Source organism: Hydractinia symbiolongicarpus, chromosome 6, assembly GCF_029227915.1.
Source record: "Hydractinia symbiolongicarpus strain clone_291-10 chromosome 6, HSymV2.1, whole genome shotgun sequence".
Classification (NCBI taxonomy): Eukaryota; Metazoa; Cnidaria; class Hydrozoa; order Anthoathecata; family Hydractiniidae; genus Hydractinia; species Hydractinia symbiolongicarpus.
The window spans coordinates 11756716-11781085 of record NC_079880.1 but is presented as its reverse complement, the minus strand read 5'-3'; the positions used below and the strand labels follow the sequence as shown (position 1 = coordinate 11781085).

Here is a 24370-nt window from a genome sequence, read left to right as displayed (position 1 = left end):
ATTGGATTGGATTGATCATAACGCTTCCATGTGCTATCAAGTTTCATAACAGTTATTATTACCTCTGTTAGTAAATTTACTTGCAAAGATGTTCTTTCTTCTTCGAGAAGACAATTCTTCACTTCGCTGCAGAACTTTTTTTAATCACACTAGTAAATAAAACACCTGTGGTGAAGAGTCTAGATTAAAAGTACTTCTTTAAACTTTACAGGCAAAAGCTTTTAGAAATTACTAGGCCTTGTTCACACGGGAGTTTTATTTTTGAATACACTTTATATCCTATATGTGTTTTTTTTATATAAAAAGCTGTATTCGGTCTTTGAGCGATTTTGTAGTCGTGCTACGTACACACGAAATGCGATTAATAAAAGACTGGTAAATCAGTGTATGACTATCGTGTTTTGAGTGCAGACATTTTTACAAAAAAATTAAGCTGAAATATACGAATAACAAAAAGCTTCAAGCTAAACTATTGTTTTATGACTAACAACAAATTGAGTTTTAGCTTTTCCTTAAAGTTAGAACAATCCAGAATGTATATTCTCCTTCATTTTTGTATCAAGCTAACGATTTCATCTGACCGTTTCTTTCTTTTGCTTGATTTTTCGTTAACAGAAATGTTGGTCTCAATTATCAACAGAAAATAATTTTTTTTTACATCAACAAAAGAAAATTCGAGGAAAAAATTCTGAAGTTGTGTTCTACTATTATAATTATTATTATAAGAACAAATCGTACGGGAAAGTGGTTTGAAATATATGAACAACCAGCCTTATACATAACGCTTCTTACAAAAAAGCGTGCAGCAAAAATGTACGTTTTGTTTACTACATTCAATTTATTTAACGGGAAACGACAACTTCCATATTTAGAAAAATAATGAGTAATATTTGCAAATAAACGAGCTTTCATGAGAAAATCAAACAAAGTAGATTCGACCCAGGTGTTGTGATTTACTTAATCACATTTTTTGCACATGTGTACACACTTTTATGTATGTGTGTGTGTGTGTGTTTTACAGTGCAAGATGTTTCAGGGAATGTGATAAATTGGAAATTAACCTGGCATAGTTCCCAAATTTTTCACAATACGCGTAACATACATAGCTTTGAAAAACGGCAAAAAAAAATGTAATTGTATACTGTTTTTGAGGAAGATGATTTAGGTGTGTGCCATGTTTCCAATTTTAATGTAGTAGTTAGCGCACTGGTTATGTGCTCATTTTACTTATTTTACGATAAATGCGGTAATTAGTTCCTCATATAAGTCGAGCATATGAACAATGACTGAAATTAAACAATAAATTACCGAGTATATCAAATAAAATATCTTATGCTCGGTTTAGATGATAATCTACTTCTTTGTTCGACAGCAAATTAAGTGATAATTGATTAATTGTGTAATTTAATATATTAGCCCGTGAAAAAAAATCCACGGGTTCGCCCGTCGCAGCTAAGCTACCATTTTGCGTGACAGACAGACAGACGGACAGACGTATACGGGCATTATAATATAGATGATAAATTTCCGTATTGTAAATAATCGAATTGAACGCAAGTCTCCTTTAAAGTGTTATTGACTCTACTATTCTCGACGGTGGAGAGCACTGGCTCTCTTTGATGACTACACGCCTGCATGCGAACAAAAGAATTATCGAATCATTATATGAATATTTATGTTGGTTTTATAATATATGTTTTTTTATCTTAGAATCAACTTCCCGAAAAATTCTCCTTTTTCAAGTCATCAATTGCTTCACTCAACCAATGAAATAAATATAAGCTTTTTCCACGCTTTTACAGTCAATCAGAAAAAAATATAATCTTTTTGCAAATTGGAATAGAATTGAAAAATAAGTAAAAATTCAACTTGTTTCGCGGTAGAAAATGAATGCACAGCAAATATTTCGTGTAGATTAGCCAATCAAAATGCGTGAAAAATATAACCATATGATAATAGTTTCGCCTACCCCTGTGCTCAGACATGTTTAGATAAACGTTTCTTTCTAAGAAGGTTAATCTCTCGAAAACAAAGCATTCGCTAATGTTTGATGAGTAGAAACTCCCAGAAGTTATTCTCGAGACAGGATGCGAGAATCGCTCATTTAGTTTGCAGCTGTTTCGACTTGAAATATAAATTCTCTCCACTTTTACACGTTGATAGACTTGAGTATTGCGGGAAAAAAATTTCATTTCATTTCATAACAGGCCTGAGTTTTAAAGAAAAGTGGATTGGATAGAATGTTAACATGTCAAAATCTATTGACTAAGTAAAAACAACAGAACAATAAAAATGCTTCCCCCACGGCAAAAAACACTTTCACTTTTGCTGTAAACACGGTCTTTATCATTTTAAAATTTAAAACTTATTCACTTGTTAGTATGTTTACATTATTTTCTCACAACGTTTGTTTTAATTTGTTGTTTTCCTCTTGCCATATTCTCAAGTCACTAAGTCAGTTAAATTTAAATAAAAGTTAAGTTTTGAAAAATGACGAAAGTTGAATTGATTATAGTCCAGGAGCTCATAACAGAACTTTAGGTCCCATTTTCTACAAAAGGTTTGACCCTCTAAATAGGTTGGTAGTATCACGGACAATAAAAATCACATGGTCAGCTGACCCAATTTGGGGGCGTTTGGGTCCCAGGCCCCTAAAATTACCCTAATTCGAGACTCCTATTTGGTCCCATAATTCTCAAAGCTTAAAAGTTAGTAACGTGTGTCATTATATGAGAGAATCTGAAAAATGATAAAGCTTACCGAAAAATTGGGTCTTAAGACTGGGTCAGACCCCCCTCAAAGACCATATTTAGGACCTTAATTTGTCCCCATAAGCTACAAACTCCAAATTTTGCACAAACATTCTCTAACATAGTGTAATGTCAGTGGTCATAAAGCTGACCAAAAATTTGGGTCTCTTGGCCTAGTCAGACCAAGTCTCGCCCCAAATCCCTATTTTAAACAACTTTTAGAGGGTAAAAAAAACCAATGACTACAAAGCCCAAACTCAATATTTGTGTTCTATACTAACTATGTAATACATAAATGGTCGAGCTTACCAAAAAATGCGGTCCTATCAGCAGGTCAGACAAAGATCTGAACAGGGACTCAAATTAGACCTCATAAGGTACAAACTTAAAATTTTGTAAGACTATTGTGATTTGGCAAAAAGCAAACCAAAAATTACGGTCTCTTGATCAGGTCAGACAATAGTTAGCGATATCAAATTAAAAAAGAAATGCTCTGATAGCATTTAATTAAATAAAACATTAAATATATTGTATAAATACAATACGCCATGTCACTTAAATATAATATACAAAACAACAAAACGTTAATATGAAGATATATTGTAATTCTTCTGTAAATAGCGTAAAAAATCAGTTAATATAATTAGAACGTAAAAATGTACAAAGGAATTAATATTTACAAGGCTTCAACATAATCTAACAAGTATGTAAATCAAAGAAGGTCTCATTTACATTAAAGCATCTTCAACTTACCATCACTGTCAGTATTTCCATTTGCATTTAAATTGTCATCTACAGTAGCTACAACATCTGCAAAATATCACAATAATAACTTGTTATTGGTTATCTTAAATTAATGTATTCTAATTAATTATGTTTTCCTCTTACCATCGCTTTCATTGATCTTATTGAATATTTCTTTGTTCGAAAATTCTACGAAATGAGAAATTCAATCAATGAAGTAAAAATTGACAAAATATATGTTTAAAAAATTCAGTTCAACAACAGACTATTAAAACTTTTTTTGACTTATCATCCGAAACTGACTACAACATGCAGTAACTAAAAACTTGATATAATTACATATATCTTTACCTGTCATATCTTCTATCTATCACATTTTATCTAAAGTTTCTAATTTTCTATATTTGATAGTCTAATATGCAAATATCCCGGTAATTTGTTCACGTTTTTACTTCACTTGCTTCAAAATAACTGCTTCTCTTAACTTTTTTCTTTCACTGTCTGGTTTGTTATGTCGGTTTCCTGTTGTATTTGGACGAAAACGTTCTATTCTATTTAAAAAAATTCTAAAAATAAGTTAAGGCCCTGAACACATTGGAAATAAGACAAATGTTTTTCTATTGCTTCTCCTCCGCATTAAAAATAGAGATATGGGGCGAGACGCGGTCTGACTAGGCCAAGAGACCCAAATTTTTGGTCAGCTTTATGACCACTGACATTACACTATGTTAGAGAATGTTTGTGCAAAATTTGGAGTTTGTAGCTTATGGGGACAAATTAAGGTCCTAAATATGGTCTTTGAGGGGGGTCTGACCCAGTCTTAAGACCCAATTTTTCGGTAAGCTTTATCATTTTTCAGATTCTCTCATATAATGACACACGTTACTAACTTTTAAGCTTTGAGAATTATGGGACCAAATAGGAGTCTCGAATTAGGGTAATTTTAGGGGCCTGGGACCCAAACGCCCCCAAATTGGGTCAGCTGACCATGTGATTTTTATTGTCCGTGATACTACCAACCTATTTAGAGGGTCAAACCTTTTGTAGAAAATGGGACCTAAAGTTCTGTTATGAGCTCCTGGACTATTATAAAACAAACATTTTATTAATTCTTACGATCTATTTATAGATCACATCATAAAGGAAGCACCACATTTTGCCTAAAATTATAACTTGCTCATAACTTAATTTTAATGGTGAAGTTTCTTTTTGCGGGTGCAAAAACATTGGAACACATTACAACATAGAAAGAAAACAATTTTACAAATGACTTGGCCGACAATATTTGGATTTATTGCTTAATTGAATGTCAGACTCAAGCCACCCTCTCTGGATATTCTTACTTTTGGACATGATAATAGCTATATAGGTCGTACTTCTTGTGAGATACCTTTCTGAGATAAATGCATCAAATCAGACCAAACTTCTTCACATAAAGAAATCAGAACATTTTAAGATGCTTTTAGTTTATTGACAAAAAATCCGACATATGTCTTGAATCTGAGCGAAATCTAGCATTGGTTTACAACTTAGCTTACATGCCTCCTATATCTTTCCTTTCAAAATATACCGAAAGAGATTGGAAAGGAAGATGTGAACTTAATCTGTATGAATGCACACAGAGTAAACATGAGCAGGTTTTCATTTTTAAACATATCACTTGAGCATGATAACTAAAGATAGTATGTTTTTCTAATATATGTATATATAAAAGTTATTTTGTGGTTTTTTATTTGGCAATTTGGCAATACATTGATGACGATGTGATTGTTGGTTTTAAGAAAAAAAGAAAAATAGGATAAAACCGAAAAATAGAGAAATTTAGACACGAGCGTAAAACCGAAGTATAACAGGAAGTAGTAGACAGTAAACATGAAATACACAATATTGCTGTTTTTGTTTTTGTTAATAATAAATTTATCCCTGGTGTGTAGCCGGAGACACCACAGACGTAAACATTTAAAGGAACACCACCTAAGAAAAAAGAATCACAGAAAATCTCACAAAAGACACAGGCACCTATACAGAAAATATTTCCAAAGGCCTGGAGGTGACGAAGATGGTGAATACAATATAACCAAAACTTATGATACTGTCTCTAGGTACAATAGTCAACGTCCTGATTATAGGCCAGGTTATAAAAGACATTTTGAGCACATGCGACACAATGAGGATTTATTGCATGTACCGAACGCAGGAGAAGAGAATGGAGAGTTTGGTAATATGTTTATGTCAACAGAGCCGATTGGAACACCGTTAGGTCGTGTTAATGCTGTACCTACAGACCATGGTGGTATTGGTTTAGTTGGTGCAATGCCAAATATTCAAAACTTTGGTTTAATGAACAATGAAGGTGAAACAGAAATTCCTGTAGGACCATTGCATTCTCTGCAATCTCTGCATTCTCTGCATTCAATGCCAATGATGGATGATATGCACCATTCCTTACCTCCCCAAGATATCGAATCACATCATATGCATATACACCATGATCAACCTGAACATCTTTATGAGCATGGTATTGAAAAAACAGAAGGTACGACATGAATTTTAGAATATGCATGCTGATGGGTGGTTTAGTTTAAGTCAATACTTGTGATTGTGGCGGCTTGTGTGAAATAAAGTTCAAATCCATCAAAAGTAGCCTTTTGTAGCACGGAAATAATGTTGCATTATCATGTTAAGTACGCACTAATTTTGATGCGTTATAAATACAATTTCGGCTTAATCACTACTTTGAAAACGCGTTAAACGTGAAAATGAACACAAATCCTAAAATGACAGCATTTTGAAACATACCCTGCGCTGGAAATTGTGACAACTGAGAAATATATCACTTTCATGTTTTATTTTAAAAAACTTTTTTCTGTTACTGCAAAGTCACTAAATTACATAGTTTTATAAATGTCTTCCACGTGTTTTTTTGTTTAAGCCGAGTAGAGACCTTTTTTGGTACTGTTATTGTAAGAAATATCACAATCACAATTCGTGTGATCAGTGAAAGATGTGCATTTGCTGGAGACTTTTTTTAAGTTTTAACTCACTCCATTCTCAGAAAAATTAAGTTCCGATATGAGGCTATCCCTGTCTCTGGCCAATGTTTTTATAATGTTAGCATGTTTTAGGCGGGATAAAATCTCATCCCGGGGCAAGGTCATCCCTGTCAAAATGACTGAGATGAAATTTCAACCCGGGATGAAACTATGCTCAAATGTCCATGTAAACAGAATAAATATTTCATCCCGGGATGAAACTGCGTTTAATTCTGAGTTTTATGCGCACTGGTTTTTAATAATTTCATCCCGGGATGAAATTATTTAAAACTCGCCCCTGGATGGAATAGAGATGTAAACATAAAAAATTTAAAAATACATGTAAGTGTAGTATTGCGTCACGTTTTGACTGGTGTCCTCTTGACAAGCACATTGAAATATGAGAATTTAATTAGATACAACTGTGTGTACTTTTTGTACCATATTCTAAAATTGGGATAAAGAATTTTGCTTAAGCATATTGTATTCTTATTTGCTAAAAAAGTTTAGCCTGGAAATTGTTCTCAATATTTTCTCGTAGCTAATTTGAGCGTTTTTTTATTTCGCTTTGTTGGATGTACGTTATAAATTTTCACAAACCGAGTTTCTAAGCAAAATCGAGAGTGTTAATTCCATGAAATTGTCTGGCTATTTAACATATATTTGATGGGGTTGTTAGGGTTGTTCTCCGAAAAAAAATTAACCCTTGCATTGTTCTTATTTTGTTTTTACTATATTTCCTTTTCTAAACTCGTGCTTTTATAAGTTCCCTAATTTTTAAAAAAAATATGTTGAATTGCAAACGCATTTGAAATTCTTGCCGACCATAAGTAAGATGATGACTTGAAACAATGTATTGTATTCTAACTTGTTTTTAGTTTGTTGTGGAGAAACACGCTTTTATGTTCCCACTTTTCGTATAATACAAAAAATAAACAGAGAATTTAACATTTGAATTTAAACTTTCAACAACAAGGTAGAATTTTGCATCTTTTTTATCACTGCTAATGTAATAATTTATTTACAGAGGGTGTGGAGCATGGTGGTTTTTTATCTCCTGAACCTTTAAACATGAAATTACCTGGTGTTCATCACATCCATAAACCTCCAATACATGTACAAGATCCTCATTCTACGACTTCGTATGAAACAACTGTTGAACACGGTACGTGGCTAGGGTAATTTTATAGGACATATTGCTTGTTTCAAAAATTTATGAGGACGCATTGAAATAATTGTTAATTTATTTAAAAAACAGACAATAATTTTATTAAACCTCATAGGATATACATTTAAAAATCATTAGTTTCCAATCTTAAGCCTCTGTCAAGCAGTCAAAATACATCTTGTACAATAAATAATTTTACAAGAACTCATTTAAACCAAAACATCATTACATTTCCTTACTTTTTTATTGTTGATTTCAATACACGCTTTTTTTATATAAGGACCAACATAATCTACATGCTGGCTTTTCTTTTCTTTTTACTTGGGACTTCTGAATAGCCCCAGTTTGTTCTTCTTTATGAATATGATGAAATAGTGTGTGTTTGTTGCTAATGGAAGTCTATAATTGTGCTCATAGTCCATCGTCTTAATAATGTTTAGGAGCAATACATAACCATGTTTGTCAAAATGGCGGCTTGTATTTTACAATGAAAGACAATAGCGACTACCAATGCATATGTCCAGAATCAAATTATGGAAAAAATTGTGAACGTGAGTCTGCTCTTTGATTTATGTTCTCTCTAACCTCTGTTTCGTTTTGACGAACTTGGTACTCTAACTGCAGATTTATTACTAAATCATTTTTTTTGGTTAGGCATGTTCAATGGTATTTTATCATAAACTTTGAATAGAAAAAACTAATATAGCGCAATAGTTAAACAGTTTTCCAATTGGTAATTGCACAGGCGTTTCATTTTAAATAAAACGCAGCTGAAACAAAAAAGCCTGCAAAAAAATGTTTTATTTTTAAAATGTCAAATATGGATGAGTTAGGTTGGCTTTTGTTAAGCGACTATAATAATATGCTGAATTTTACCAATGACAGTAGTAAAGAATGCGACAACAGTAACCCTAAAGTTGATAGAAAGGAATTGTACGGTACTGCATTATTCTACATTTTAGTAAAAGATTACTGCAATCCATGTCCATGCAAAAACAAAGGAGATTGCCATAACATTAAAGAAGAACCTTTTTATAAATGTTCATGCAAACGAGGATTTCTTGGTTCTAATTGTGAAAGTAAGTTGTCCTTTCGCTTGATATGTTCCACTTAACATATTCTATTTATGGCAATACCTGATCTAACATTCATTGATATTGTTTAAATTGTTACAGAATCCTTCTCCACAAACGTAACAATGAAGTCACTCACATAGTCTTAGAATGTACAATGTGACACTACAATGTGCTAATAGTTACACAAAGATAAAACTCAAGAGAAGAATTCCAATGAACCATTAGTTACAGACCATCACATGAATTTTTCCTTTTCTTTTTTAGAAAATGATCCTTGTTTTCCAAACCCTTGCAAGAATCATGGAGTATGTACTCATGATGGAACCACAGCTACGTGCATATGCGCGTTGAAATTTCGAGGACCAAAATGCGCAGGTAACATTTCCAGCCTTAGTCGTATTACTAATCGGATTGCCAATAGCAATTTTTGAGACAATTGAAAAACTTTTAACACTTAGACTATGGGTCAAGAACATATCCGGGCAAAAACCACTCTAAGGAGTTCCACTCTTGAATATAGGTCGTCAAGAAAAGATTATAAGTTGGGTTTATTCTTAGGTACCAATCGCAGCCTAAGTTTCTAAAACTAATCTTTCCAAAATCAAAATCGGGTACGTACTCGAAGGCTTAAGGATGTATTTCTCATAACATTGTATTTGTTGTGCATTCTAGTAATGGATAACACACTCTTCACAAAGTATGAACACTTGCTTAAATCTCCATTTTATTATAACTATTTCTGAAATAAAGTAATTTCGGTTCAACTATTAATATTAACATACTTTTTTATCAACAGAGCTTAATAATTGTTCACCCAATCCTTGCAAAAATTCTGGAACATGTATTCAAGAATCTGGAGAAGGAAGATTTTCTTGTGAGTGTTTGACACCATTTAGGGGAACCATTTGCGAAAGTAAGTATAGGGATAACAAATTCTCACTTAAGCTTCTTTCCTACGATGGTTTCTTGAGTTTAAACAATGTTCTCCTGTATACGTTTCATTTTATTTTTTTATTCGCGTAAAATAACCGTTACAAATACTATAAAATTCAATTTCAAAGTTTTTTGCAAAGTCAAAGATATATCAGTTATAAGTAAGTACTTTGTGTATTTTACAGAACATAGTTATTGCCACATGAACCCATGCATGAATGGTGGCATTTGTCGAGAAGCTGAAACAAAATTTGAATGTACATGTGCAAATGGATTCAGTGGACCTACATGTCAAGGTTTGTTGTTTTTCTCACTAGAAAATCTAGGTTTGCAGCATTTTATTAAAATTCTAAAACAACCACGAACTAGTTGACTCTACTCCTTACAGAAATTCCATAGTGCTTAAAAAATTATTTCTGTAATGAAGGTTTGAAAAAAAGCTGGGAAGTTTCAAGTTATTACTTTTTAGGTCTCATATCCCAATGAGACCTAAAAAAAGACCTACATAACGAACTTTTGTTTTTTTAATGTCAGGTGTTAAACTGCCCCAAAAGTATATCTAGCATGTTTCCTATTTAAAAAAACTAGTTACTTCCTTGGAGCCAAGATATATCGGTTAAAAAACAACGTCTTATATTTAGATCGAGTATGCCTGCCAAATCCTTGCATGAATGGTGGCTCATGTATAGAAGATGGCGACAAATTCAAATGTGTTTGTTTACCATGGACTTCGGGAAGCATGTGCGAAGGTGTGTTATTGTTGATATTGCGTTATCTTTACTTGATTTATTTCTTCATCAATACTAAAGCTGATACTGATTTTGTAGTCCTTCATCCTGCATTAAGCCCAATGATTGAACAAATTTTTCATCTTTATGGCCTCCTGGGCGATATGTTTTTCGTGCGTAAAAAATGAAAACGACGATTAACGAAAGAAAAAAGTACCTTCTTATTACTTTGAAAAATATACATTTGCCATGGTTTCTGAGGAAACAATACTTTGTTCCTTTTCAGAAAGCCGGCCGTGCTTGACAAAACCGTGCATGCACGAAGGGAAATGCATTGACGCTTATTCAGGATTTCATTGGTCGTTTGGTCCAATGCAGTATTACTGTATTTGCAAGCCACCATATAATGGCATGAATTGTGAACGTAAGTAAATTCAGCTTAACATTTTAAATATCTTCGTCTGCGCAAGTAGCTAGAGTGCAATATCGTTCTAAAAGAAGGACTGTAACTTTGACAACAGCTGGCATTTCGGAATATCAATTAATGTATGAATTTTATTAGATTGTTATGGTCTTGCCCAGTGATCTCTCCCACACTTCATTTGTAAAAATATAATGTTTACCTTCAGAATAGGTTTGTTTATTTATTATGTGACTGGGATGAATTTTTTTAAGTTTTAATAAAACTCCTCTCTCAACTAATTCTAGAACATGCTTGTAAGAATTGCCACAAAAATGCTCACTGTCAAGTGGATCACTGTGTATGCGATGAAGGCTATGAAGGGAATGGAGAGAACTGCAAAAGTAAGTCAAAGTTACACAAACGAATTCTTTAACCATCAGGCTGCAACGTTTATTTACAAGGTGTTTATTCTCAAAGAATATAATCAACGTTCCAAATTTTACGTTGTACACGGTGCATCTTTGACACCACTGGAAACTTTATTCCATATTCTCTGTAATCGTTAGGTGAACTTTTTATAGCAACAATCTCATCGACATTTGACCATAGATCTAAGTTTTTTTCATCTAAGCGTTATGTACTTAAAAGGTGTAAATGAACCTAAGAAGAACTCACAAAAGCACTGCTTTTCACAGGTTATAGCTCTTGACCTACTTTTGTATTTGTTTTAGAGGTTGATAATCCCTGTCATCCGAATCCTTGCTTTAATAATGGAGTTTGTAGCGAGGTAGCGGATTATTGCAGCGGTAGTGCGTGTGGGTTTAAATGCTCTTGCCCTGCTCCCTTTGTACCACCTCTCTGCAAAGGTAAGATTGACTTTTTTGTGAGCGTAATGACTTCTGATGATATTAGATGACAAATACAAAAAAAATCTGAATTCCTATGAGGAATACATGTCTGTTTTTAAGGTCTAAACTTGATAATCAAGAAAAAGACCTCATGTAGAGGGGTGTAAGTATGGTACACAAATATTACATAATCCAGCCTGTGTTTCTGATTTAGAGAAAAACCCTTGTGATCCAGATCCATGTCAAAATGGAGAATGTGTCGTTCGTGGAGATTCAACGTTTCATTGTAACTGTGAATACGGTTTTAGGGGACATCTATGTCAAGGTATAAAATTACATGTTAACTTTTTTATATAGTGATTATGCCAAAACCTTGAAAATTATTACCGTTGTAAGAAAAGCAAATTTGCATGAAGTTATTTTCAACCAGATGAAAAGTTGAGTATAATCAACGAATAATTCATCAGGGAACTTTTTCGTCATTACTAGTCGTTGCACCTAATGAAGGATCCACAATATCGCTTGTGGTGCACATTCCGGGCACAGCTATTTTGTTTGTGCTTGTCGGTATATCAGATAACAATTTTTGAATCTTTCCAGTTCATACTTTTTTAGTTCAGATGTTTTCTCTTTGACAATAGCTAAGGTTTTTATCTGGAAACGCAAAAATGCCTTTTAGTAGCCATTGGAACGTGCTTGGAAAAAAATTTATTTGTTAGAGAAGTGAGTGAAAATTATTGACGGAAATTTTATCAGTTTTTTGAGATAAGGTAGACTTTTTTGCAAGTGTTCAGCGGAATAAACTTTTCTTTTTTTCAAAATTTATTTAACAGAGAAAGACGGGTGTAATCCCAATCCATGTCAGCACCGTGGCACATGCACGTCACACAATGGTACTGCATCATGTTCTTGTGTTGGGAAATGGCAAGGACCATTTTGTAAAGGTAAAATTGTCCTTATATACCTTATCAAAGGTGAAACGCAAGTTAAATTAATTGCAGGATTGCTTTAAAGTCTTAGAAAGACGTTTTAATCTTTTCAGTAACAAGCCCCATCACCTAATATATCTAAAAAATAAACGCTTTTATAGCCTCCACCCCACACATCTGCGGACCGAATAAGTTTAAGACAGTATAATTAACTAATTGCCAAGTACAGTAGTAAAATACAAATTTCTTTTTTCTTTAACACATTTTAAACACAGTGATAATGTTTCATAGAGTGTGGTTGTCCAGAAAAGAATATCAAAGGTATTCCAAGCCTGACTTGTTCGCAAGAAGGAACATGCATTTGTCCACAAGGATACACAGTAGATATGAGAAATGGGTTGTGCAAACGAATAGGTAGTTAGATTTTTAGGTTTTTCTCCTTTAAAGCAGAAATATTAGGATACATCGAGCTTCAATGAGCTTGTTATTGGTAAAGAATTACAATATTATATAGTATTTTGATCAGAGAATACAACTTTTACTGCATTCATTCCAGCTTGAAAATGTTTTTTAACTGTTGATTTCTAAGTAAAACGTAGTATCCAGCTTTAGGAGAAGTAATTCTATCAATTTACATTTCTTTTACAAAATTGCTGTTTCAGAACCAGAAGCAATATCACCTTGTGCTGTCAATCCTTGTTCAAATGGCGGTACGTGTATTGACATCACTTCTACAGAATACAAATGCATATGTCCACCTGGTGTCACTGGAAAAGCTTGTCAATATAGATTAGGTAGGTATCTTCTGCATTGCGATAATATTTTATCATTAATGGGTGCTTTCAGAAGAGATGCAAAATCTTATCATCTTTACTTTTAAATTTAAATTTTGTAAGAATATAACGTTGCTTTGATGTTGCTGTTAAGTAGCGACATCAAGTTAGAATAAGGTTGCTGTAACGTTGTTTTAAGTGGGTTGCAGCATAACATTTCGACCAATATCTGACGTTCGACCAATATCTGACGTTGTTGCAACATTATACTTTGGTTATGAAATTTACTAATAAAAATCATCACCTAAAGAAGCATTTTTCCGATAAAACTCTTCCAGCCGTAGCATTAAAGAAGTAATATTATTTTTCGCAATGTTGTTATAACGTTGTAAAACAATTTTGTCGTGATTTCCAAATACATCTTGTTAGCGCAAAGTCACAGAGCGGAGTCGTTACAACATTGTTGTGTCTACTGGGAATTTTTAGTATACTCTCATTTAAGTATATTTGCATTTTTTTGACAAGTCGCTGCGCTGGAAGAAAGCACTAAATCTTGAAAACCTTAAAGCATCAAACAGCAGTATTATTACATTTTAGAATCACTTTATAAGTCAGGGTTTTTATAATGTTGTTTCGACTTGTTAAAGGATTGGCATATACAATTTTGTACTAGATATGGATACATTAGTTTTTTTGAGCGTTATTTCATTTAAAATTTTTAGGCTCTTAAACAATTTCTCCTGCATTTCTCAAAAGAACATTTGTTTTGCTCTATAAAAAATTGAAGATAATGTTCAGAACTGATTGTGAAGTTTTACAGTACTGTTGTGAGAAAATAAAATCACTTCACACATACATAAAAAAGCAACACATGCAAAAGAAATTATTTTTGCTGTATGTGTTTTTTTTCTTTCGTTATAAAAATAATGGCCAGTAATCATAGCTGTTTACATATATCCTTTATCATTTCAGTGTGCAATCCAGGTCCCTGCTTAAATGGTGGTATATGCAAAGAAAAGTACGGGAAATTTCTAGGTTGTGACTGTCCTCCAGGTACGATACCACCTCTTTGTGTAAAAGAAGGAAGTAGTGTCAATGCTGTTCCTGGTGGTGGCGGAGGCGCTGGTGGAGGCGGTGGTGGCGGCGGTAGTGGAGGTAAGTTAATTTTGTTTTTTGGTTTATATTTTCGTGCTTATAATCGGGTTCGTATTACTTATGTATTACTCAATCTTTTTTTCATTCGGAATGACGACAAAAAATATGTGACTTTTTTATTTTTTGGCATTTTTGAGAAATATCATATGGAAATTGCGAAAATAAAATAATTTTTATACTGGAAAACAATCTCTTAATAGAGGCAAAGTTCTCCGATGTGAAGAATCTTCATTTTCTTTAGTTTGCAAAGAAATCTTTATTTGGTTGATGTCATTATTTTATTCTACGATGATTTAGGTGCATGCACGCCGAATCCGTGTCGTCACGATGGAGTGTGCGTGGCTAACAGAGGATCTTACGACTGTATTTGTCCAGTTAGGTATACTGGACCTCACTGTGATGGTAAGATATTTTTATATTTCTTTATTGTTTCCAATGACTATTGAGCTTTTACAATCCACATTGCAGTAGGTTAATAGAAAGAAAAATTTAAAACATTGTAATCAACGTCTACTCATAATATATGTGTTATCGAATAATTTAATTTTACTTTGAATTTGGTTATACTCATTTATAGTTGACAGATGTGGTAACTGCCACAAACATGCTAAATGCGTCAATGGTCATTGCAAATGCGAGCAAGGCTTCATCGGAAATGGTTACAATTGCGAACGAGGTTTGTTATTTTTTAAAAGAAAAATCAGTGATGTGATGCTGTACATAGTGTATGGTATTTGCATCTTGTGGGTATATTTCTATTCCAGGTCTATAAAAATTTCACCCTACGGAGTGAAATTACTACACTTCCCGAGTGTTTGTACTACTTTTCAAGCATATGTAAACACATGGCGTTTTAGCATGGAACGGAAATCTTCCAGTAGCGCTTTTTTCGTATTAAATATAAATTTTGTTACTTCATGCCGTTTCTTTAGATATGTGTGATATGATATGTGTTGAATGGTCAACATGCGTCGATGGTCAGTGTGTATGCAATCCTGGATATACTAAACTGCATAACCAGTGTGTCCGTAAGTAGCTTACATCACTTGTCACATTTCAAGTGACATAAAGACAATATTTTCAGCTTGACTGATTCTGAAACAATACAAGATCAATCAATTTTTTTATTTGTTGCTACAATTGTCCGCTAATTTTTGTATGTGCAAACGGTGGCGGCTGATTGCTAACACATATGCTAACACATATGCACACATATTAAAGTTTCTACGGCAATATAATTCTCCTTTTGTGAACTAAAAAAAGAAAGAGAATGAACAATGAATATAGTCCATCACGTGATTAATCTGCTAAACTTAAGTGTTGTTACACTTTGCAAAATGTATTGCTTAAATAAAATGCTTGACACTATTACTTAAACCGATTAGCATAATAGTTTTTTATCTTTTATAACACGAAGTATCTCGCTATCATCGACGTACTAGACATTTTTCTGACCTATTTAGCTGTTCCGATGAATACAGAAGACTACGAATACGATGAAGACACTGACGATGAGATTGAAGTGCCTACAGCATCACACAAACAGACAAAACGACCAAATAAACATATAACTAACACAACTCCGAAACCAATCCCACCGAAGCTAAAAACGACGATTGCAACAACTTTTGCAACAGTCACTAAAAAGAAAACAACAACAACATCAGTACATTCGACTAGCTCACCTAAATCTACAGCCGCTCCTAAGGAAGAGTCTCTTCCTAAAGGTCCTCCAGGGTTTGAGCCAGACAATGAAGAAGACACAAACAGTGGACCACCTTCCTCCTCTGGTGGAAGGTCCAACGTTCATAGTCCAATTGGACCTCCAGGGTATTCGGAAGATCCTTTGCCTGATTTAAAAATTATTTAACTCACTATCGGCATAATTTCTGAAAGACTTAGAAATTCATACTAACGGAATATAATGCTATATGGCTTGGTTATTCGATATTTGCAACTCCAAGTGTCTTTGTAAGGGATTTACAAAAATGAACAGATCGCCCGAACGCGATCAAAGAACAATTTTAAGAGAGTACACTACTAAATGCAATAGAATACTAAACAAGAATATTGGAATATAGATGCATAGAAAAATGAGCGTAAGAATCTTAGCATAGAACACGCAAAATATTCAGGAACAGATTTAGACCATGTGTAAATATTAGCTATGACACATGTATCAATTTTTTACACCGTTGTCGTTTTTACAGTGACATTGTGAATAAAAGTTCATTCTTTTGACAAAAATATTGTACACACTGACTATTTGTCTACCTTAGTCTTTTTTGACATATATTTAACTCTATTCAGGTTTAAGGGACCCAGTCAAAGATTTGGGGAAGGGAGAGCCTAGCCATGTAACTTCTAAACTACTGCCTCTTTTTAAAGGTTATTTGACATATGACACTCATCATAAACTAACAAAGATGAAATCCTCATTTTCATGTTTGGTCTCGTAGGTAATTGATGATGTAAGCAAAATTTTAAAATAGCTATATATTGATTATTAATTAATCAATTAATAATAGATTTTAAAACTTTGAACTTGGGTTTAAGCTTTTGGTAGCTATTAAAGGGCGCCAAAGTGAATATATTTCCGTTTTTGTTTATTACTGTTGGGAAAAGTAAAGTATCTTTCAAAATATATATATCATTAAGATTAAAAATAAAGCAAAATACTATATTGGGTTTATTGTACGCCCTTGTGGCGTAATACTGTGCATTTGAACGTAAAACGTGTGCAAGAAGCGCGCAAGGTAAAAATAACAAAATCTAGGGATCATTAAGTGGTAAAATAAACTGAATAGTGTCCATTGTTATCAATGAGAAGAAAACTATAGGTTTTTCAGTTTCGTCACCTTACGAGAGCTTAAGGCGTAAATTTATAACTTCATACATTAGTCAACGCCATGTACCGAAATTATTCTAATTAACGCGCCGGTAAAAATAATTATTTTAACAGCCCTGCGAAAATAATTAGAAGCAATAAATTACAAACTTTTGAGCACGGTCAACCCGCGTTAATAATTAGAGGCAAATTAACTAATCCGCCCAAAATAAGAAACATTTTCTTAAAAATTTTCTTTAATTTTTTTTTTAAAATAATTGTTCTACAAAGCTATTTCTTCTTGTTCTTGTTTCCCTTCGTTGCACGTTCCCTTGCATCTTTGTACTCATTAAGAGCTTTCGTAATAATTTGAGGACCGGTGATCCCGTGGATTTTTCAACGGGTTAACAACTAGCATTATTGAAAACATGATAAAATGTTACATTTTTCTTGTTTTCTAAAGGTACGTAACAAGCATATTCGGAGGTAGTACAGTGGTTTAGCATTCATTTCACACCAGGGTATTTTTTTTCTTTATTCACTGTCGAAAAAATCTGACTGCATAACATAGAACTAAAACTGAGAAAATAACTCTGTCGCAAGCTGTGTTTATTAAAACAGTGAAAACAATACTACAAATATTTTTATCATACACACATAAACAATACTTTGGAGCTGTACAATGCAAAAACAAACACAGAAAATTGATCAAGTTCTCTTTTTTATGTTTTAAGGGCCCGCACTTTAATGAGTACGCGAGCTAAGAAAACAAAGAAGCCTCTAATAAAAGTAAGGACTCGACAAATCTGTATAAACGAAATTTTAATGCCGTTGCAACGATATTGGCGCTCATTCCACAGTGATTTTACGAACACGCACACACATGCACGCAAGCAGATATTGTTTGCAATACTAAGGATTATCTTTTCCTTTTTAGCTCACCACTATCCAAAGGATGATTAAAGCCAAAACACTGACTTTAAAAGAAAGACGTGGCACTCTTTAAATTCATTTCACAGTCATCCAACTAATAAAAATCGTGGATTGAAAATGTTAAAATCGAGTAATAAAAATGATCGAGGATTTGAATTGCAATTCTGACTGATGCGTTCTGTATTGGTAAGGACACGCAAAGCACCTTCATGTCTCGATAAATTGTTAAATGCAAGCAAAGTCTTTGAAAAGTCAAGAGAAATTAACACCGGGGACATTCGATTAATATAAAATTGGAAAACATTTCTAACTTACTGACAAAATTTACACAACTAATATTTTTAATTATTTTCCAAAAAAAATATTTGTAAATACATTTAATATTTTATTAGATTAATGAAATAAATGATGGAAGAAGTTATAAATAATTCTGCTCTTTCAAATTTGTATCTGTTATGTTATCCTCATTTGGCAATCGTTCTACCAACACCACGAATCCAATCGCCACGTTCATATTATAACGCTGATATTTTTTTCTTTCTTGAAGCTGTTTCGAATTTTTGAATATTAAAGCCTACAGATCAATTCTTCTATTTTTGAAATACCGTCTGCTAAGTTTTGGTTTTCCTAAATATAACAATTGATTTTTACTTTTCTATAGCATGCATACTGATATAATAAGAACATATCGGACTTGCTTAATAAGTCTCTGAATTATGCAGAGCCACTTTGAAATTTTGATCAAATCGCTTCAATGTTTTGCAGCTTTGATATAATAATAAAATGAAGTAGGATCTACCCTTATCTTTTCTTCGTAGAAGATTCTTTCTCTTCAAACACCTTTGACGTCTTTTTATCACTCTCCCATCTTTATATGCGTATGGAAGATTTTTCAATAAATCTTCCATGCTTGGCTTGGATGGTTTATGATTGTCGACGGCATGATTGGAAATGTTTGATCGAGTGATGGGACAAGCTGTAATGAAGACAAAAATCATCATGACACATAAAGTTTCGAATAGAACTGTTTTGTCGATCCTCTTAGACTTGCAATTAATAGTATTGAATATTATTGAATATTATAGGAATAAATTGGCAACTTTGATCTTTGTTAACAAAATGAATATTTTTACTGATTATTGATACCTTCATGCAAAGAAAATACTGAAGATTGTAAAATAAAATAAAATGTAGAAATTTACATAAAAAAATGTACCGTAGGTTTCAGCAAGGAGTCTAAAAATCACTAAAGCTGCAACAAAGGTAACCTAAAAAATAAAACAAAATGGATTAGAACAGGTAGCATAACAAATAGACTTAGCAATAAGTTTGTGATATTGTTAACACTAAAGTGTCTACAACAAAAAGTTTTAATTTTGTGCAAGGAAACAACATTACCGTATTTCTGAAAAACACCGTCCATAGATTTTTATTCTCCATCTTCGATGCTCCTTTCTTCCTAACCACGTATGCATGTGTTATTCATACGAATAAAATACATTTTTTAAAACGTCTGTATCTAAGAACGTGGATGATTTTGATTAGTCGATAAAATTTCATGCTTATGTAATGCTGCACTCAGTAATTTAACCTTTGAGCGAGTGGAAACCAGGGTAATTAACTTTGACAGATTGTGCAAAATAAACATTGAATTCAAGTTAATTGGTCAGTTTCAGAAAGCTTCTCTTGCAATGGACAAGGATGAATTTTTTGCAGAATTCTCAAAAAATCCCAAACCTAATGATAATGACTAGACACTAAAAAGTATTGTAAAACAGGGTTATCCAGGGTAGCATAGAGCAACACTACTTTGTTCATTTTTTTTTGGAATTGAAAACACTATCAATTAAACTGCGACTAAATAAAAAGCATTGTAAGTAATCCAGACTGTGAGAATTAGAAAATACGAAAAAAGGTATTGACCTCAATAGTAATTTAATACATTCAAGGTTTTGGATAGTAAAGAATTTTGTATCTGTCTAATAATGCTGAAAAAGCGACACTACTTTCGATGGAACATTTTTTACCTCCGGTCAAATTATTGTGCACACTATTGTAAGTTTACTTTATTCTAGATATGTAAAAAAATGCATCTCTATATTAGTTATACCCATTGACTAGTGAATTTGTAGTCGTGCTACAGACACGAAATAGAAAATAGCAAAATCTGACACAAAGGACGTACAAACTCGTGGAATTTCCCATGGACTACTGGCGAGTGCGGTAATAAAACCCTATGTCCGTTTCTGCGCAATTTAATAGCCATGCTACGAATACACGAAATAGAAAATAGGAAATGCTATATATTAAAGATGAGCAACTGGTATTCGATGTAGAAAATCTATTTCAAAAAATATTATTAGTTCGATATTCGTTCTTTGTTTTAGCAATCTCTGTTTCTGGCTTACGATATTATGTCACAAATGTAGAAATTATTGGTTAAATAAAAAATTCGTTTTTTTTTTAATTTGAAATCGTTTTTACTATTGTGGTAACTAAAGGAAGCCGAACAGTGATAATTAAGTTCGTAGCTTGTTCACATATGGTGCACTGACAGCTGCTGTCAGCAGTGAATTTTCTTCAATACCATGACTACAGAATCATTACAAGAATGTTCAACTCATTGCTATCGATGAATACCATTGCGTCCTATATACTAATGACCTGGTTTTCACAAATACTTGGCTTCTTCTCTTTTTTAATTGAAACTTGCCACGTGATTTTTTCGTCTGAACAACTTATTTTCAAGTTTCCCGAGTAAATAAATTTTTTATTTCTTCTTTTGAGCTACCGCGCGGACTGAATAGATGCTATCTTAAATGGAAGTTAGTGAGTGACTAAATTTTAGCGCAGTGTCCACGGTACGATATTGTGATCCATTTGTTATTACAAATAGTCCTTTGCTTTGCTTTTCTTTAATACTTCTAGCAAAATAAAATATAGCCATGTTGGCAAGATTTAGTCGATATTACAGTGACTAACTAAATTCGTTCGAGATACCAATAATTTTGCTGACCTTTTTTTCTTAATTGTTTTTTTTTATTGATAAGATAGCTATGTTTTTCTATTGATGTTAATACAAAATAGTAGAAAATAAGGAAAAATAACAGGATTGGTACTCTGTGTAATACACAATGACGCACAACGTAGTTCATAATTCAAATATCAACCCTGCTATTTAAAAGGATTTTAGCGTTAGCGATATTGCTTGATTCTTCTCCAATTGGGGCTTATTCTAGATCAAAAATCGCTTACAAGAAAATTAAAAATGTTACTGTTAAGTTCAGGAAAACAATTATCTTCAGATCTCTCATGAAAATAATATAAATGAACAAAAAAATTGTAATTGGACACCGCTAGCATTTTTAGTACATATTTATAAGCATGCACCTTGAAATGTAATCTGTTAAAATATAATAATTGAACATTTTAAAAAAGCGTGACAAACGGACTTTTGAAATTTTGACTCGACTTAATTAAGCAATAACCAGTTTTAAACGTGCGTATAAACCAATCAAAATCATTGCATTTTTCACGGCATTGTTAATTCTACAGGTTAAACTTTTACAGGCCGGATATGAAAACTTTGCAGAAGGCTATTCTGGTTTGTAAGTGGTGCATTGGCGTTAAGTTTAAGGTTTGTAGATCACCTTATGACCTTTTTTTTCTTAAATCTTTTTTTTTTGTAATATTTGTTTTCTATATGCTAATATAAATATATTGTTTCCTAGTCATACATAAATCTTAAACATACTAAATTTAAGATTTTGGCTACGAACGAAGACTTTGAGAGAGCATCCTAAAGTCAGATAGCTGGCTAGCCTTAATTATTACTATTCCTTTAAATTTTTTCTACACTTTTCTATAAGCGCTTTTTATCCTAGCCAGCGGGATATCTATCATATACAGTTTACCGAATAGGCCTAGCCATCATTGTCGAATTAAAAAAAAAAAAACATTTGTTGATAACTAATGTCAGAACAGCCATTAAACAACTTGGCGTCCTAAACTTTATCTAAATTAATCTTGTTTATGTTTTGTTTTATCGCCACCACGGTTGCTCATGAAAAGGCTTATTCCATAACACGTGTGCGAAATATCGATGTTAGAAGTATGTGCAGCAGGCAAATTCGTCCAGTTTATTTTGATATACGTATTTGTTGTCACATGGGCTGATCATATGTTTAGAATGCACGAAATATTTTCATCTGAAAGAGCAGATGCTACATAATTTAACTAATCGTCGGACGTCAAAATCACGGGAATTTATCTGTCGCAGCAAAGTCGAAAGTATATCACATTTACTATTTTAACTTGAAAATTTTATACGTGGTTAGTATGACAAGCTTTTAGCCGACAGACCGTTGTTACTATAGAGATGTTTGTTGTGGATTTTACACCAGTTGCCGACTGTCTATAATCATCAAGTTGTTCTACGAAAGTATTTAAAAGGTGCATGAAATATTAATACTAGAAAGATTTACCACAGTTAAATTTCCATGGTTCTTACACAGGCTAACGTCTAATTCATGTATAAGAACTACAAAAACAAGGAGGTTTATAGTGAAAACATATTATTTTTCATCACTACCCCGTATAAATAATGTCTGAAAATTTTATCTATTCATTATCCTTTTGAAGCATAGAAAATGATAGAATTACTGCATTTGATATAGAAAATGCAGGCGCGTGATAATAAAAATTGGACTAAATCTTGCCAACATGGTTATTTTTGCTGGAAACTTAATATTGGAAATATTAATATTGAAAAAACAAACAAAGCAAGCACTATTTAAAATAAAAAAGATTAAGACTGTACCCTAAAACTAGAAATATTTATCTCCAGATATTTTTGTAATTGAGGATGACTGCGAGAACAGGGTAGAAAATAGCAAATTTGGCTATAAAGTAAAGAACCTATTTTTTTCGTAACAAAAGCTTTTACCGGTGAGTTTCCCTCTTCTTCCGGATTTCACAGATGTTCTTACTTGTATGATCGGAAGTAGATTTTCTTTCACGTTAATTTCCAGAGTTATTGTCAAAAAAACTAGAATTACAAAGTGCGACAGGTCAAGTGATAACAAAGTGCAACAAGCGATAAGATTACAATGTGTGATATGTTTGGGATTCCAAAGTACGACAACATGGGCTGAAAATTGCGATTGGATTACAAAGTACGATGGGATTACAAAGTACGATGGGATTACAAAGTGCGATGGGATTACAAGTGCGATAAGATTACAAAGTGCGGCGGATACAGCTATGTGGTTTTGCTACACTTTATTCAATCAAATAAAACTTTCAATCAAATTTTTCTTTTAACAAATCTGGCCAGCTATTGAACTGATTTGGTATTTCTTAGCATTAAAAACCTGAATATTTACATGTTGACGCAATGTGTTTTTTATTGATGCAGTTGCACGCTATTAAGACTACCTGTATCCAATATAAATTGTTTAGGTCGGGCAATGCAACTTTTTTTAAAACATATTTAATACTATCCGCTAGAAATAGTTTCAACTTAAGGCAGGCATTATTGTTAGAATCACAAAACTGAGGCGAAAGAGTTAAAGGCTAGCATATGCTACGTATTTTCTTAGAACTAAAGGTGGTCAAGTTTATTCGCTCTTTGCTGTTGAAGTTTTCTTTATTACATCTTTTCTTTGTTTGTTGTTCGCCTCTACTTTCAAAAGATAAAATTATATTAAGCTCGATGCCTTTTAATCAGCAAACAAATAATATTTGTCTATTTTTTTAATTCGTTGAAGTATCGATGTGCTGTTGTTTTGTGATAAATGTCAACGTGCAGAATAATGCTACGTTTACCCATAAGTATACGCCATGCTTTTGCCAACCTGATGGGTTTTTCTTACTGCAAAATACCCCTGTCCAACATAATTTTTATACTGCGGCAGTAGTCTAAATTTGAAATTTAGCTATTCGTTACGAAAAATTGTTTTCCTTCAATATCTCACGTTATTACGTTTCACAATTTTTTCACTTAAAAGGATTGATTGATCCATTTATAAAGTCTTTGCGTTTGTTCGACGCACTTTGGTAAGAGTTGTACA

At 32.9% G+C, this 24370-nt stretch overlaps 2 protein-coding genes across 4 annotated transcripts; one reads left to right on the top strand and one right to left on the bottom strand.

Annotated features, from left to right (window-relative positions):
* Nucleotides 1-5153: 5153 nt before the first annotated feature.
* On the top strand, nt 5154-18597 carry LOC130647454 (neurogenic locus notch homolog protein 3-like). Of its 2 annotated transcripts, none has more exons than XM_057453319.1 (20): nt 5154-6030; nt 7554-7691; nt 8135-8245; nt 8657-8773; nt 9035-9145; nt 9567-9683; nt 9889-9999; nt 10345-10452; nt 10718-10855; nt 11140-11235; nt 11566-11700; nt 11897-12007; nt 12516-12626; nt 12903-13025; nt 13274-13405; nt 14357-14539; nt 14837-14941; nt 15117-15215; nt 15472-15567; nt 18304-18597. In XM_057453319.1, exons 1-20 carry the CDS (start codon nt 5367-5369, stop codon nt 18327-18329), a joined length of 2832 nt encoding a protein of 943 aa, XP_057309302.1. In that variant the 5' UTR covers nt 5154-5366; the 3' UTR covers nt 18330-18597. The 2 variants fall into 2 exon arrangements, with proteins under 2 accessions (XP_057309302.1, XP_057309300.1); XM_057453317.1 differs by lacking the exon at nt 18304-18597 and adding an exon at nt 16003-16801 and having other exon boundaries at nt 5156-6030.
* Nucleotides 18598-18706: 109 nt separating this feature from the next.
* LOC130647455 (uncharacterized) lies at nt 18707-19810 on the bottom strand. Of its 2 annotated transcripts, XM_057453321.1 has the most exons (4): nt 19698-19810; nt 19516-19567; nt 19099-19275; nt 18707-18926 (listed from the first exon to the last, which is right to left on the bottom strand). In XM_057453321.1, the coding sequence occupies exons 1-4, from the start codon at nt 19737-19739 to the stop codon at nt 18874-18876; spliced, it is 324 nt and encodes a 107-aa protein (XP_057309304.1). In that variant the 5' UTR covers nt 19740-19810; the 3' UTR covers nt 18707-18873. The 2 variants fall into 2 exon arrangements, with proteins under 2 accessions (XP_057309304.1, XP_057309303.1); XM_057453320.1 differs by having other exon boundaries at nt 18707-19275.
* Nucleotides 19811-24370: the final 4560 nt, after the last annotated feature.